Source organism: Osmerus eperlanus, chromosome 16 (genome assembly GCF_963692335.1).
Source record: "Osmerus eperlanus chromosome 16, fOsmEpe2.1, whole genome shotgun sequence".
In the NCBI taxonomy this organism is placed as follows: domain Eukaryota; kingdom Metazoa; phylum Chordata; class Actinopteri; order Osmeriformes; family Osmeridae; genus Osmerus; species Osmerus eperlanus.
Genome location: NC_085033.1, coordinates 13309690 through 13327233, shown reverse-complemented (window position 1 = coordinate 13327233; position 17544 = coordinate 13309690). Strand labels below are relative to the sequence as shown.

Genomic DNA, 17544 nt, shown 5'->3' with positions numbered 1-17544 from the left:
CCAGGATACAGGTCTAGGGCTGTCATGACCGGGCTTGCCCTGAAAACAAAATGTGGGCCGACACCTAAAGGGGGAAATGTGAGTTTCTTGGCAGGTAGTTTGACAAAGGGAAAGTTTGCCACACTCTTACTTTCTTGTCTCCATGTGGCACCGTCTACAGAGGAAGATGCTTACGCCTGGTTGGAAATAGTCTAAGACCTCAAATTGATTTAGCCTCATTAATTCTAAGAATTTAATGCGTCTGGAGATTCACCCTAAAATGTGCCTGTTAATTAGCGGCCAATCTCTCTCACAGGACCAGTGTGTCTAAATAGGACATGTTTGCCCATTTCCTGTGGTGAACAGATTGCTCCAAAATATTTAGTAGAGTAAGCCTACCCTACGGCCTCACATTAACCCTTCCACAGTAGGTGGGAGGAACCAGCTCAAACCACTGTCGCAAGCTGTGTCCTTAGTCGTGACTGCAGTACAGAGGATATCTTCACACGACTCCAAAGTCATGCTCTCCTGGTGGTCGTTTGCCTCGCTAGCAAGACAACCAGCGTGGTGACATTCATTAATCGCATTGTTGATTTTGTCGAGCCCGTACATCAGGTGCAGGAACTCATTGTTATGACACCTGTCTTGATTTATTGGCTGCAGCCCTACCTGGCAAACCTTAATTCATTTCCCCCCCCCTCAGTGCTTCTGGAGGTGTGACTGTATAATGAGGGTGAAAGTGAGCTCCTGTCGGCGTATCTCCCTGATCTCCGTGTCTCGGTCCCCCCTCTGACGGGGGCGTTGTCCTTGGACGTTCTCTCCCAAACAACAGAACATCTCTGTCACAGTCTGGTGCCCGGTCAGCCCAGTGTGTTGGGGTACCTTCTGCAGAGATTGATTGTGTTGTTTGTTTACTAGAATTTATAGGGTCCCTCCTGGTCATAGATCTTCAAATCCATGGCGGTCCACTAATCGTCGGTCCTCTTATCTATTAATACTGCTCGGTTCTGAATGTACTGTATCGTAGGTCGTGATTTGAGAAGTATCCTTTTTGAACCCTTGACTGGCTCTCTTCCTCGGAATGAATCCAGCCATATTGTTGTGCGATCAGCACACGTTGCCATTTGCACAGTGTTGATAATGTAGCTGAAGTTTGCTTTGTGTAAAAAGGAACATGATGCCATGGAGAGGACTCTCCCATTCTTTGTGCTTGTGTTTCAGTCATCTCCTTTTGAACTGTTATCTAATTAATAGGCCATTGATGAACTCTTGAACACATAACCTGCTCCTGGCCTAGTTCTGTTTAGAGTTCTCTAAATCCTAACATCTAACGTTGAACCTTGTTCACTAGTGCTTGATACATGCTGTGAAAATGAAAGGAAAAAGGACCTTTAATTGGCAGTCAGGGCACATTAACATGAAGTACTATACAACCACAAATTGCACTGATACAGTATGGTAGTAAAATACCTTTACATGCAAAAATGAATTTACAGTTCGACATTTAGTGTTTGAAAGTCATCGCTGTCCACTTCCCTACAAACTTTTCTGTAAGAAACCAAGTCCTCTCTCTCCCCCCCCCCCTCCCCCGTTTGGTGCCCAGCACCCCTTTGGACCCCTAGTGGTGTGTGTGTGTGTGTGTGTGTGTGTGTGTGTGTGTGTGTGTGTGTGTGTGTGTGTGTGTGTGTGTGTGTGTGTGTGTGTGTGTGTGTGTGTGTGTGTGTGTGTGTGCGTGCGTGCATGGCTGCACATGTTTTGTGTGTGTGTGTGCTTGCCTGTGTGTAATGAAGTGAGATCTTTTATCTAATAATTTCACCCACCCCCGATTAAATCTATCCAATCAGCACGCTTTTACACAGCGAGCTTCTGCACATGCTCAGTGTGTGCATCAGGTCTAATCAGATTTCACTGAGATCATCTGTGTGCTGTTTGTACTGGGTATGAATGTGCCATCCGGTGTGGTAGGCTGCATGTTTGACTGTCACCTGAAAAAATCTGAATTCATATGGATTCCAATATCTGTAGTGTTTGACTAAGAATGAAGGAGGATTTTTTGCATTTTTCAGAAGTAGAGATCCATTGTAGGACGACGATCAGTTCTGTGGAGTTGTTTTGCTTTGTTCTTTAGACTTTTGCAGTGAAGAAAAGGCTATCCTACTTTATCATGTGTTAATGCCCCAAAGATCACCCTAACTCACATATGGCTATTGAGAGTGTGTTGCTGTACATCCTCTAAGTAGGCCTAGTATTGATTTGATTTATATTTATGAAGAGAAATGTAAAATATGGCAGCCCAGTCATTGCGTCCTTAAATCAATATTGAACTATAGGTTTGCTACAGATTTGAAATATGAACAGGAGCTTTTAAAGAATATAGAAAGAAAACCATGTGGCATTTTATCGTTATGGTCATAAATATATCCCACCAATCTAGAGGTGGATTAATGTTAAGGTAAATGGAAAGTGAGGTTTCTTGTGAATGCATCAGCCAGATTACTTGAAATTAGGAGTGCCACTAACATCACCCTGAGATTGATATTTGAAGAAGAAAAAAAACAAAACGTCTAAATTACCACTTAATGTCACATTAAAGTATCAGCTGTCAAAGACCTCTTATCCTACATTTGTAGACTACAATTGACTTGTCACTCAAACCCTTGAATTATCTGTCAGTAAAGAAAAGCTCCCTTGTCAACCTTGCAAGCTACACAGGAAAATGCATTTTATATAGCAGTAGGCTACAGCTAGTTATTCATACCCACCACACTAATTTGTTTAGTATTCAGTAAATGATACTGTAAACTGGATTAGTGATTATTGTCCAATTGATCGACGGAAATCTCTTGCCAGACAATTCTGAGGATGGCACAGGCTTAGAGTTGACATCAATTAACCCTCTCAAACCCACAGTTGCTAGCAGCCTCACAAACATCTCCACTAGTTAGTTGTCTGATATTCTCATTGCAAAATAGGATTGTGTTTGCCCTCTGCATACCCTTGTAAGCAGACATGGTTGCTAGCTGGTTCCCAAAAATAGAAATCCTTTGTTCTGGTTTTACCATCAAAGTTCCTCATTGTGAATCAAATTGTCATTGTCAACAAACATGTCTGAGCTTCCAGTAACATGCCTTTTTGAGGAACCCAGCTGTTCCCTTAATACCCAGCATTTTACATTTACATTTAGTCATTTAGCAGACGCTCTTATCCAGAGCGACTTACAGTAAGTACAGGGACATTCCCCCGAGGCAAGTAGGGTGAAGTGCCTTGCCCAAGGACACACTGTCAGTTGGCATGACTGGGAATCGAACTGGCAACCTTCAGATTACTAGCCCGATTCCCTCACCGCTCAGCCACCTGACTCCCTAGATGCTTAGCATGCTTCGTTATTCCGCCAAAAGCCATCGATGTTGAAGCTCACTCATCGAATCCTCGTGAACAATAATGAAATCCATTAAGCCTGGCTGATTACTCTAACGCACATTCACAGGCTCGCTGTATTTCTCCATGTCTCGGTGTTCCAGGTAATTGTCGGAGGCGTAATGAACGTCTTAAAGCGGCGACGTGGTAAAGGTTGCCGCCGACCGGCTTTTGATACAAGCGTTAATGAAGTTTATTAATCTCCCGACGCCCCCGAGGGACCTGTCCAGCGCCTGTGTGCTGGGAAAATAACTTGTAAAGGTGTTAAAGGTGACCTCTGTACCTGCTGTGTGCTCACGCAACAGGAAGAGCCTTCGGGGCTTGACTCTGAAGGGGCAGCTGGGAAATGGTGTCCTTGGCCTTCGCTGAAGTTCATTTATGAATCCACTAAATGGTCGTTTGTCAAACGGCGTGTTGGTGACCGTGGTGATGGATAGCAGCAGATTTTGCTTTCTTGTATATATTTTTATTCTGCAGAGTTGAAATTGGGGTGAGAGTTATCTGAACTGGGATTCATGTTTCATGGCTGCTTCTGCCTGAGTTGGAGGATGCATCCACCATACAGTGCATAACCTGTATCCATGCATCATGTGTTCAGTTCGCACAGCCAAAAGCATGAACTGGGCTATAGGGAGTCGGCACATTTTGCTAGCGCTAAAGATCTGTCTCCATATTGATCTCTGGTTGGCAGACAGACTGGTACTCTGACCTTTGATGTCGTCCGCAGCTTGCTGAGATCCATACATAACAACGCCTGCTTCTGACGTGTCACAGAGAGACACAAAGCTTCAGATATGGTCTGGAATGTGAAATGAACGCACAGAGAAACACACACACGCATATGTGCATACACAAACGGGCACACAAACGAAACACACGTTTACACGTTTAGACGGAGAATAGACGAGTCCGTCTCCTGTTTTTTTAATTGGGCCCTCCTTAGCCCGCCACTCTGAGTCAGTACACAACATTGATTGATGAACTAATGGCGATAATACTAATTTGTGTGGATCAATACTTGTTGACCTTCCTAAGCTTGTTCCAGTCTGGAGCAATGATTAACGCAAGATTAGAGCCCAACACATGGGGAAGTCATTCAAACCCAAATCTGGTTAACGTTACAATACGAATCATAGAAGTGTGTCAGTTTAGGGAAGCTTGGCTTTCTGTAATTACTGTAGTGTTCATCAATGTGTGTGTTTTTTGTTTCAGGTGTGTGTGGTTGCTGTGGTCCCCTGAGGCCCAGGTACAAACGTCTTGTGGACAACATTTTCCCAGAGGACCCCAAAGTGAGTAGGACTACTTTAAACAACCGCGTCTTAGGCTTTGCAAGAATTAAAACCGAACAAGCTCTTTCCTACCAAACTTTGGTTATTTATTCAAACATTTTAGACTCTAAAATCATAATTGGAGACATTCTAGAACTGTCCGAGTTCTGAAGTTACCGTCTGGAGGCTCCTAAATCTACTTGGCCTACTGCATTGTTATAAACAAGTTATATTAGGTTTTGGTCTTGCTGTAAACAAACTCGACTTAACATGTTGACGAGAATTGCATTCAAACCAACATGTCCGGCGTCTGTGAACAATGGTATCTTGAGCTTTCAATTTAATTAGACGCTAATTATTTCCTTGTTCCGCTTGCAAGTTCTCAACAGTTTACCCTAGGACAACACAAGGTGAGTATCAAAGCGTGACGGTGGTTCTAACCAACAATAATGAAGACATGATGTCAGCCATCTTTGTCCTGTCAGTTTCCCTGATGATGCGTACGCCGACATCAACGCTGTACCCTTTATCCTCATTAAATCAGTTTATCTCCGCACTGACCTACAGCCTGAAACGGGAACACCCTAACATACTGTACAAGCATGTTCGTCACCCTCATCACACAACAGGCCATTTGCGAACACATGCGGAGGCCCCAACCCATGAGGAACGGTTTAGTGCCGAGATAACAAGGTGTTTTTCAATTAGCTGTCACCTCCAGCTCCACGCGTTGGTTAGCATGACGGAGGAGGAGAAGACTGGATGCTGTGTGTCTAGTCCGTGAGCTCTTTTCATGCTTTTGAGTCCCGCTGACTTCGGCTACGATGAAAAACAACAAGTAATTGAATTTCCTTAATACGGCACGTGAGAACTGTAGTCTGAGAGGAAGTGTACCTGATTCAATGCGACGTCGCTGTCGCTAACCTGGTAATGTCACGTTATTAGCTTTGACGTTATTAATTAAAAGGCGAAAGGAGCACTTAAACGCTGAATTCACAAGGGAGTCTCACTCCTGCGTTCTTTGCCCATCTCTCAATCTCACGAGCCTCTGGTGTAAGCAAACAGGCGGGCGGGGAAATGGAAACACTCGAACGGTCGAGACCTTGTCAGATTAATCATCGGTGGAGAAAAGCTTCAGGTGATGATTGCACGCTGGGGACTGCTCCGCTGCCGGTGGACGAGAAAACGATACTGCAGTGCAATAGTAAGATCTCACATCCTCACCTGCAGGCTTACTTATGTCTCGATTACAGTTGTGCATAGTACACTGCCACAAAATGCTATTTCACACGAGCAACATGGAACACCTGTGGTGGTAGTCAGGATGACACCAGCAGTAACCGCAAACTGTGCTGACTGCTCATTTTGAGATGTTCTGTTTTTGTGTTCCCCATCTTTACCCACTAGTCAGAAACAAATTCGGTTGTATATGTCAGTATGGGAAAGGCAGACATTTACTCAGTTTCGAAAAGGAGTAAACTTGAACTCACTGCGGATAGTCCATTCCAAGTACTTGCAAATGCAATTCACTACACACATCTTTATACAGGACAGATTGTACCTACTGCATAATGAAAAAACAACAACATTGTTGACTGTTTTCTTATCCTGTACCCTGTTCATTTAAATCTGAGTCAGGTGTCAGGTGGCTGAGCAGTGAGGGAATCGGGCTGGTAATCCAAAGGTTGCCAGTTCGATTCCCGGTCATGCCAACTGACGTTGTGTCCTTGGGCAAGGCACTTCACCCTACTTGCCTCGGGGGGAATGTCCCTGTACTTACTGTAAGTCGCTCTGGATAAGAGCGTCTGCTAAATGACTAAATGTAAATCTGGAAACCTATCTCTTTGTGGGGAGATGAACTTCAGAATTCCCCCCTCTGGGTTGAATCTGGAAGCTGATAGGACGAGGAGAGGGGACACATGCCTGCAATTTCCCAGAACGCCCTGGGAGTTCACAAGTTTAATGATGCCTTACATGCGCATTACAGTGTCTGTGTGAGGGGGTTAAATATGATGGCTTCAACCTCACAGTCTTGATCGACTCAGCTTTAGTTATTGATAGGACAGTTGGAGAGAGAAAGGAAACCACGAAGAGAGAGAGAGAGGGAAGAACGTGCAGGAACATTAGCTAGCGTTTACGTAATTTAAATATGTTTAGCGTAACTCAGGGGTTCCCAACCCTGGTCCTCAGGGACCCCCTGTCCTGCATGTTTTAGATGTTTCCCTGCTCCGACACACCTGATTCAAATCGTTATCCAGCTTCGCAGAAGCCTCCTTATGACCATTAATTTGAATCAGGTGTGTTGGAGCAGGGAAGCATGCAGGACAAGGTGTCCCTGAGGGCCAGGGTTGGGAACCACTGGCGTAACTGACCACTCACATATTTGGAATCATCCACACACTATGACTCCGTTTGGAATCCCATTCCAATCCGTCTGGAAGAAATCCGCCCCGATGACATAACTCAATTAGTATCTGCTGCGAATAGGAGTCTACGTCCTGCTTGTCAACCATCAAACCACATTCAAATCGGCGATACAGAGCGAGACCTTCTTTATTCAATCAAATATGTCCACAAACGTGATACACGTTTGTAAGGATGAGATGTCTGTCCAGGCAGGCCGGAAAGAGGCACGACAATTATAAAAAGGGTTGACTCGGTTTTATTAGCTCGATGTCGGATCATGTCACCAATCCACAACAGAGTGGCTAGCATGAGTGAAGACTCTCTCTTACAAGAGTGCTTAAATACAGTATCTGGACATGGTAAACATAGAATGTACAGAATCGTTTCCTTAACGGGTCTCAGTGGTCAGTGCACGGATACATTAGAACGTACAACAGGTGAAGTGGTCGTTAATCATGTAAGCTCCTATTTGTTCCTGTTTTGCTCCTTATTGTCTCTTCACTGTCTAGGCCCGAGTGCTATATTCTGCTCAGTGAGGGGCCTCGCTGTATGACTTCTTGACCTCACAGAGACTCAAACTTCATGTACACAGAAAATCTGCACCACCATGTTTAAAACGGATGATGTTTTGACCTTCCGCGTGTGTGTGTGTCTCCCGTCAGGACGGCCTGGTCAAGTCGGACATGGAGAAGCTCACCTTCTACGCCGTGTCGGCCCCCGAGAAGTTGGACCGCATCGGGGCCTACCTGGCCGAGAGGCTCAGCCGAGATGTGGTCCGCCATCGCTACGGGTGAGTGTCCCCTCCCGACGACCTGGAAGCGACCTCCCGTCCCCTCACCTGCCGTCCCCTCACCTCCCGTCCCCTCACCTCCCGTCCCCTCACCTCCCGTCCCCTCACCTCACCTCCCGTCCCCTCACCTCACCTCCCGTCCCCTCACCTGCCGTCCCCTCACCTCACCTCCCGTCCCCTCACCTCACCTCCCGTCCCCTCACCTGCCGTCCCCTCACCTCACCTCCCGTCCCCTCACCTCCCGTCCCCTCACCTCACCTCCCGTCCCCTCACCTCCCGTCCCCTCACCTCCCGTCCCCTCACCTCCCGTCCCCTCACCTCACCTCCCGTCACCTCACCTCCCGTCCCCTCACCTCCCGTACCCTCACCTCCCGTACCCTCACCTCCCGTCCCCTCACCTCCCGTCCCCTCACCTCCCGTCCCCTCACCTCACCTCCCGTCCCCTCACCTCCCGTCACCTCCCGTCCCCTCACCTCCCGTCCCCTCACCTCCCATCCCCTCACCTCCCGTCCCCTCACCTCCCATCCCCTCACCTCCCGTCCCCTCACATCCCGTACCCTCACCTCCCGTCCCCTCACCTCCCGTACCCTCCCGTCCCCTCACCTCTCGTCCCCTCACCTCACCTCCCGTCCCCTCACCTCCCGTCCCCTCACCTCCCGTCCCCTCACCTCCCGTCCCCTCACCTCCCGTACCCTCACCTCCCGTACCCTCACCTCCCGTCCCCTCACCTCCCGTCCCCTCACATCCCGTACCCTCCCGTCCCCTCACCTCTCGTCCCCTCACCTCACCTCCCGTCCCCTCACCTCCCGTCACCTCACCTCCCGTCCCCTCACCTCCCGTCCCCTCACCTGCCGTCCCCTCACCTCCCGTCCCCTCACCTCCCGTCCCCTCACCTCCCGTCCCCTCACCTCACCTCCCGTCCCCTCACCTCCCGTCCCCTCACCTCCCGTCCCCTCACCTCCCGTCCCCTCACCTCCCGTCCCCTCACCTCACCTCCCGTCCCCTCACCTCCCGTCCCCTCACCTCCCGTCCCCTCACCTCCCGTCCCCTCACCTCCCGTACCCTCACCTCCCGTACCCTCACCAACCGTGACATTGAGTCAGGCTGCCTTTGCCTCACCAACCCAGACAACATAGCAGCACCGGGTATTGAAACTGGACCGCTACAGTTAAAGTTAGAAAAAAACACGCCAATAATAAGATATCTATATATAAGATGCTTTGACATTGGCAAATAAACCACATGTGAATAATGCATTATGTATACATCTATAAATATAAATGATGCTGTGGTCCGTTTCTGAATGCTAATGTAAAGTCTGATCCTTCAGTATAGGATACTGGAAGGTGGAAAAGCTCCAGTTCGATTTGCACATGTTCATGTATGGAATATCAAAGCTCAGTTTCTAACCACCCTCAGTAATGTATACCGTCATTAACATATGTTTGTACGGTTCAGCCCGACCTCTTGCATACATAAGGTACCCCACGCACCTCAACAATCTTTTGATACTCGTACATGTTGTATATTTTAATACACTTACACTTGTTGTTGTGCAAGATCTGCTTGTGAAAGAGTCTTTAGCATCTGATCCCATTTACCTACTAGGGGATTGGGGTGGTGTGGGTGGGGGTTTTCAGTATTAAGTCTACCATTATTCCTTTTTGTTCTTCCTAAGCCTTGTATCTGCTTGCATGATTTAATGGCAATGAAAATGCCTTCTGGAAAGTAATTAAAATTGATTGCGAGCCAAAAATAGCCCCGTCCCATGGGGAATGCTTATAAGAGTGACAGCCCTGAATCAATACTGCGATTATCATGACAGAAATTGCGTTTAATTGGGTACGATTTTTCACTCACCCCCCACCCCCTCTCTCCCCCGATCCTAAAGCGAGCAGAGCCGAATGACACCACTTTTCTAAGCTGTGCCTTGAGCTCGTACCAAACGACTTGGCCTAGCCCGCCGTGTTTCCTCCGCCCGTGGAGAGGCCAGCTCCGTTTGGTGGAAACGGCTTCAAATCTGACGGTTGCGGGCTGTGTAGCGCCAGGCCGTCTCACTGTTTATCGAGAGCAACTGATGAAATAAATCCTGAGTAATTGTATCTTGGTGACTGAAGGAAAAAGCCCCGCTGCTTTCAGACGGCACAGAACGCACCAAAATAACCCGCAGTCGATGTTTGCCTTAAAACGTGCTTCGCTGCCTCACAGACTCTGGGCTGCTCTGGTTGTGTTTAAACGTATTATATAACGTCCAGCTCTAGCTTTAGAAATAACATGAGGACAAGCCAGAGCACAAAATGCTATGCAAACGGCCCTTTCAGATCGTAGACAGAAACTCTAAACACCTGCTATGTCCTAACACGCTCTCTGAAAAAAACAACAAACATTAATAGACGTTAATATTCCCAAAATAAATTGTTACTTTTGCACAGTATTTGGTAGCATTCTGAGCATCACAATGACCCTTTCAGCTGTGACACTGAACTGTGTCCTTTACATTTAGTCATTTAGCAGACGCTCTTATCCAGAGCAACTTACAGTAAGTACAGGGACATTCCCCCCCGAGGCAAGTAGGGTGAAGTGCTTTGCCCAAGGACACAACTTAATTTTACACGGCCAGGAATCGAACCGGCAACCTTCTGATTAATAGCCCGATTCCCTAACCGCTCAGCCATCTGACCCTATTTGGTTTTGTTTGTTGCGTTCCCAGCTACGTGGTAATCGCCATGGAGGCCCTGGACCAGCTGCTGATGGCCTGCCACTCCCAGAGCATCAAGCCCTTCGTGGAGAGCTTCCTCCATATGGTGGCCAAGCTGCTGGAGTCCAGAGAGCCCGACCTCCAGGTCCTGGGGACTAACTCGGTGAGTGGCACGAACCACTCCGGGTCCAGCTGGGCTGTGGGGATGGAAGGATGGCGGCGTTGACGAAGCCATCCCTGCCCACAACTGACACGGTCCACCTGAATATGCACACACCGCACACATGTGAATGAAGACGGCGCACTGCACACGCACACACTCAACCTCCTGAGAGGGAGAGAGATTGGTAGAGAGGGAAGTTTGAATTTATGAAATGTGTGTGACTGGGGGAGAAGGATAAGACACTTTGAGAGAGAAGAGGGAAAGATGGAAAGGGAGAGAGCTTGAAGGAGAAACTCTTTTCTCAAGGTCACTCTGCTCCTTGGCTGGGGGAATTATAAAAGCGAGGCCTCTCATATGTGCCCCATAGCTAGCTGACAAAACAGTGTTTGAAAATGGACAAGTATACGATAGATAATGCACACTGTAGGGATCGTATACTGCCTAGAGTGCTTATTAAAGTTAAATGCTTCTGACATTCCCGCACTTAAAAGTGCCTCACTGTGTGTGCTAGTTTGTATCACCAACGCATTCGCTAATTAATGTTAGCCTTTCAAGCTGGACCAATACAGTTGGTCCTCTCCTCTCGCTGTTCTTAGTTTGTTTTCGGTGTCGATGCTGCCTGTTCATTTGATGTGGGAAAGCAGACGGTGTTTGAGATGTGAGAGTCCATGCATTATTTATATGATGCATTTGAAGAGGAGGGAAGGAGGGAGTGGGTAGTGTAGGCTACAGTGTTTAGGTGCGTTCCGTGTTAATTAAATGTTCCTTATGGAGCCTGCTACAGTGCCAAACACACATCCATCTTCATTTAGATTCATTTTTCACATCTTAGCCAGCAGCCTATGATTTGACAACGGGCAACTGTTTTCAGTTTCGGTTTGAAATTGCTTCAAAGCAATGACTAGCCTACCACATATTTGTGGATGTTTTGCTGTCCGTATACAGTATATAGTTTTGTCCTTTGAAGGAAATGCTGAAATTAATTGGGCTACGTTGTGGGATATATGTACAGTATGGTAGTCTTCATACTAACAGGGAGTAAATGTTGATTCCATTATTTTAATTTCCATACATGTCTGGGACTAGTAGCTATGCAACATCTGACCATCTTACTGGAGCAGGAAGTTGCTGACTGATCATTTTTAGACACATTTTTAATGTGTTAACTTACAAATGCCTTTCTCTTCTTTTGGCATAGCGTATCTCGAATGATAATCTTGGTTGGTTAATATTGTATGTACTCAACACAGATAAGCAGAGTAGTGCTAGCCTGGTCCTAACCAGACTCTCGTACATTTCATTTGTACAGAGAGTCAGGGCTCGCTCCATTGACAAGCGTTAACTTCCTTGAAGGCGGGTACTCTGTTGAAGTTTAAAACTATTGGATCTGCCCAGAGCCACTCTGGATCTGCCATAACCAATCGCTAGCGTTCGCCTTAGCCAACTCCTTCACAACTAATGGAGCTAGCTGGAAAATCAAACGAACCCCGTGGGGATCAAAGATTGTTCTTGCTCCGGCTTTAACTTCTGGATATTCGGCAGCGTTGCCACAACGGACCGAATGGCTTCGCTCGCATCTTTCTCCGCCGCCATTACGGAACTACAACACAAACTAGCGCACGACATCAACGTCATCGTTCTCAGCCACTCCCTCTGTTCACTGATTGGACAGGTAGAAAATTAACCGGAGACATCTGACTTGCGTACCTCAAGCCCAGACCTAGTACAGAAGCAAAATCAAAATTGAGCGGAAGTACGTAGGAGGGCAGAGCCAGGCTAGAGTAGTGCATGTTTGCGATGATAATTTATGCTCTTTAAAATACATTTTGAATACTTTAAAACAGACGACTCGAGACACGGAAGAAGAAGCCTTTATTCGTCATGCGTTTGATCACACAGACGTGTGCAGGGAGGCGCGACACCAACACACACACACACACACCAACACACGCACACGCACGCACACACACCAACACACACACACACACCAACACACACACACACCAACACACGCAAAACTAAAACGTGAAAACTCCAGACTGAGAGATAAAAGGACTTCCCCCCAGTCTGTCTATACAGTTGCAATGTCTGAAGGCGCACATGGCTTCCTTCAGACACGTATAGCCCATTCATCAGCGCTGACTCTCAGGGGAGTGAGCTTGCTGCCTTATACATAGCGCCACGGGGCCCAGATCTGTCATGTACGTTGCGTGTCTTGTCATGGATACCAGTAGAGATGGAGGACCCCAGGGCGCTGGCTGCTAGTTTTCCAGTCCTTCCTTCACTCTTCCACCTGGTAAGTTCGCAGTGGTTGCTTGCCCCTGCTGTCGAATAGAGATTCACCAGTTCAGCTTTCCCACCCTTAAATACCGGATCGCGGTGAATACTGAGGAGCGAAAACACACAACCTTGAACGCGCACAGCTCACTTCCTGTTGGCCGGTGGTAGATTGAGTATGTTGCAGGGTTCGGTTGTTTGTTGTTGGTTTTTCCGTCCCACAGTGTTATTCCAGCGCCAGTCTTGTTCACAGAGGGACTGGTCTGTCCCAGACGAAGCATGTCCACAGATATCGCTCTGTTTGCAGGATAGAAAGCTCTTTGTTTCCATCGAGAGTGGGAAGCAGGCCTTGTTCGAAATCAATGAACTGGAAGGCTTTTTTTGTTTGTTTTTTGTTTTTGTTTTAGTGATTCCAGTAGAACTGGGTGATATAGCTGAAAAATGTGACCCAATAAAATGTTTTATTTCAGTCGATGGTAGAGACCAGGACAGTGAGAGATGGAGGAGATGAGTCCAGGTTCCCCTCATTCATCACGTTTGGTCATCGAGGGGTTTGCCATGTTACCTTGCCATCAGCTACCGGTCCACACACACACACACACACACACACGTACACAAACGTAACTCGCAAGCCGGCCTATTATGTCCAAGTGGGGTTGGATAAAAAATTGGGCTAAATTACCAGGTAGCAGCAGGCTTTTAGCGGTTGAGTCGATGAGGGCTGAATGAAAATCAGTTGGGAAGGGGGGGCTGAGGGAGGGGGGGGGCCTTGGCAAACGACAGGATTATAAAGGGTAGGTCAAGTGGCGTATTGTACAGGAGTACAGGGATTTCTGGAGACGAGAAGGGGGAAGTGTGTGTGTGTGTGTGTGTGTGTGTGGGTGTGTGGGTGTGTGGGTGTGTGTGTGTGTGTGTGTGTGTGTGTGGGAGTGCGGGGGAGCACTCCCAAGAGCTGATGATGAGTTTCACTTGGGTGAAGTTGAGGTCGAAGCTTGAATGATTCACCACTGGAAGACCAGGCGGTCACAATGGCTGCTGATGATCGTCTTCATTAGTCTTCAGGCTGCGCTCACCTTCGTCAGTAGGTGGATGCTCTCCTCCCAATGATGATTATGATTAGCACCAGCTAGTAATCATTCCCAGGCATATTGGCACTGTCATTTGGTTCCAACTGTCATTTTGTTCAAATGTATTCTAGCAACCTTCCCTAGCTACACGAGCCTTTGTCCAGGGTTGACGGAGGAGCCTGAGGCTAATTCATACCGTTTTGTCTGTGGTCCATTAGGTTCATCAGGTTATCATTCGTCACTCTGCAGAGCTTGCAGATAAGAGGTAAGAGAGTCGTTGAAAACACGTTGAAACTCTTTTGTCGCTTTCTCCCTCAGTTCGTCAAGTTCGCAAACATCGAGGAGGACACGCCGTCCTATCACCGCCGCTACGACTTCTTCGTGTCGCAGTTCAGCGCCATGTGCCACTCCACACACGAGGACCAGGAGGTCAGGACGAGGTGAGCGACCAGGTGCATGTTTGTAGTGACCTCGGGTGAGGCCAGCCGGACCTCAGGTGAGGTGAGTCTTCTTCCGGACCTCAGGAGAGGCCGGACCTCAGGAGAGGCCGGACCTCAGGTGAGGCCGGACCTCAGGTGAGGCCGGACCTCAGGTGAGGCCGGACCTCAGGAGAGGCCGGACCTCAGGTGAGGCCGGACCTCAGGTGAGGCCGGACCTCAGGTGAGGCCGGACCTCAGGTGAGGCCGGACCTCAGGTGAGGCTCCGTAGAGCAGCCCTTCGTCAACCCCGGTCCTCGGGACCCTGCATGTTGTAGATCTTTCCAGGCCTCCAACACACCTGGTTCAAATGAACGGGTCGTTATCAGGCTTCTGCTGAGCTTGATAACGACCCAGTCATCTGAAGCAGGTGTGGTGGAAGAGGGAAACATCTAAGACATGCAGGGCGGGGGGTCCCGAGGACCGGGGCTGAGAGAGACTGCTGTAGAGCGCAACCGCTGAGGGGAACCAGGAAGTGGGAGGTGCCTGGGAGGTGATTGTTGTGGGGAAAGCTATCTCACTGTTTAACCATAATGGTATCACAGACTCTACATTTTAATAGGCGATACAATTCACTGTAGAACCCTAACTACTCGTAATCAGTCTGTAAACCATAGTATGTTAGACATTGTTGACACATCTAATTGGATTGAAAGTGAGACATCTCAGAGACTGGAGACAACTGAGTTTAAGTGTGTGAGTAGAAGGAAGAGTGACGTCAGGACAGCTAATGAACATGATCTTCTCAGGGAATCTCCCCCCCCCCCCAGTGGTTTGTGAAGCTGAAGTAGCATGTTAGCTGTCGTAGCGCTCTCGTTAGCAGTAGAGCGAGAGAAGGAGCCTTCATTGTTGAGCTTGTGTAATCAGCGTCTAATCAGTTGTGTTTAGTATTTCGATCTGTTGCGGAAATACGCAGATGCAACAAAGATACTGTTTTGATGAACCCATTCAGCTTTTTTTATACCGCAGTCATGAAGATTATCTGTAGGGGTTTTCACACGATGAAGAGTGGAATCATCATTCTTGATTCTCTCAACCTCGTCTTGCCTCTCCTCCTCTCCTCCCACCTCATCTGCCGTCCGTCTAACTATTTAAACAAACACCTCACATTGTTTCTTCTACTTAGTGAAATGTTGTGCAAACAAAGCATCCTAAAATCAATACATTGATTTGGACCAGATGGGCCCTACTTTAACCTCATAGATGCTCCCATTATGTGTCTGCAATGTTTACAACACAGTTTTGCAAACACAATTTTACGTTCGCAAATCATTTGTATACGACAATCATGTTAAAAGATCTGCAAATGGTTGATACTGTAGTGTGCACCCTTTTTAAAGGATAGTGTGCATGTGTTAGTTCTGAACCCACCCACCTCCAGCTTTCTATCATCTACAGCCAGACTCCCACTTGTCAAGTAGTTGATCCCACCAAGCGATGTGGCTACTCCACAACCAGCTCCTGCCATCCCTACTGGGACTTCAGTCCACTCATCGCTATGGATACACTGTAGCATGTGATTCGTATTTCCTACCCATCTCTCCGTTTTCCCATCTCTCGCTTCACTCCCTCTCTGTCCCCAGGGAGACTGTGTGGTCCTCTCATCCCAGCAGGAATACAATTCTGCTCAGTTCATTGAGTTGAAAGAAAATGGTTGAGATGGATGGTGTGTGGGGGGAGTGTGTGTGCAGACTGTGTTTGAGGGGTGTGTGTGTGTGTTTGAGGGGAAGTGTGTGTGGAGGGGAGTGTGTGTAGCATCTGATTCAGATGAAGAAAAGCAATATTAATCTTGTGAACCATCATAGAGATTCTGAGTTAATTATACGATTACTCACTCTCTGTGTCACCTGGGTCTGATGTGTACACATCAGAGTTACATCAGTGAGTTTTGCTCTCTATTAAGATCACCAAACTACTTATCCCCATATATGTAATCGTAATAGCTCTTTTAACAGGGCATCCGTGGAAGTCAATGATAATATCTAATCTTTAGATAAGATTCTTGATTTTAACCCTTGTGCTGCCTTCGGGTCACATGACCCAAAGGTTCACAACAAACCATCGTTGTTTACCCAATTTTACCCAATACAAAAACAAATAAATAGCATTTTCTTTTAACCGTCGCAATGTGGGGGGTCTGAGACAACCCAACGGTTAAAAGAAAATGCTTCACTTTGTTTTTGTATGCGGTAAAGTTGTCGCAATACGACAGTGGGTCACAATGACTGATGGGTCAGAATGACCCGCAGAGAACACAAGGGTTAAATAGATGTATTTTGACTGTAAAGTGTGGGAACAGTATCGGGTCGTTACGAAGCTCTGCTAAAGCCTGATAACAAGCAGTCGTTTGAACCAGGTGTGTTGGAGCAAGGAAACATCTAAAACATGCAGGACACTGCCCCTGAGGACCAAGGGTTGAAAACCACTTTTCTACAGAACCGTATGCACTATTAACTAAGTCTGCTCATGAAGTTTAATTTATAAAGTCATTTATGTCAGTCAGCTGACCCAAAGCCTGTTGTTGATATTTGATACTCTGCCAGCCAGTCATTAGCTAGCAGACCGTCTCACTCATTGGGCCATTGAACAATTGAACCAGCCAGCCAGCCATTAAGCCAGCCAGATAGCCTGCCAGCCAGGAAGCCATTGAGCCAGCAGCCTGCCAGCCACAGCAGTCAGCCACAGCAGTCAGCCACAGCAGTCAGCCACAGCATCCAGCCACAGCAGTCAGCCACAGCATCCAGCCACAGCATCCAGCCACAGCATCCAGCCACAGCAGTCAGCCACAGCATCCAGCCACAGCATCCAGCCACAGCATCCAGCCACAGCATCCAGCCACAGCAGTCAGCCACAGCAACCAGCCACAGCAGCCAGCCACAGCAGTCAGCAACAGCAGTCAGCCACAGCATCCAGCCACAGCAGCCAGCCACAGCAGCCTGCGGTGGAGGTATAAATAGGCTGCAGAGCCGCGCGGCTGCTTCAGAAGGAGACCTGGAGCCTCCG

The 17544-nt window shown here is 47.7% G+C and overlaps 1 protein-coding gene across 1 annotated transcript in view; it reads left to right on the top strand.

Moving 5' to 3' along the window:
- Positions 1–17544, top strand: part of efr3a (EFR3 homolog A (S. cerevisiae)) — a 66084-nt gene that overhangs the window by 14607 nt on the left and 33933 nt on the right. Inside the window, exons 2-6 of the mRNA XM_062481586.1 lie at positions 4609–4685; positions 7733–7860; positions 10571–10721; positions 14384–14505; positions 14590–14640. Of these exons, the coding sequence (XP_062337570.1) occupies positions 4609–4685; positions 7733–7860; positions 10571–10721; positions 14384–14505; positions 14590–14640 (529 nt within the window). The remainder of the gene's footprint in view (positions 1–4608; positions 4686–7732; positions 7861–10570; positions 10722–14383; positions 14506–14589; positions 14641–17544) is intronic.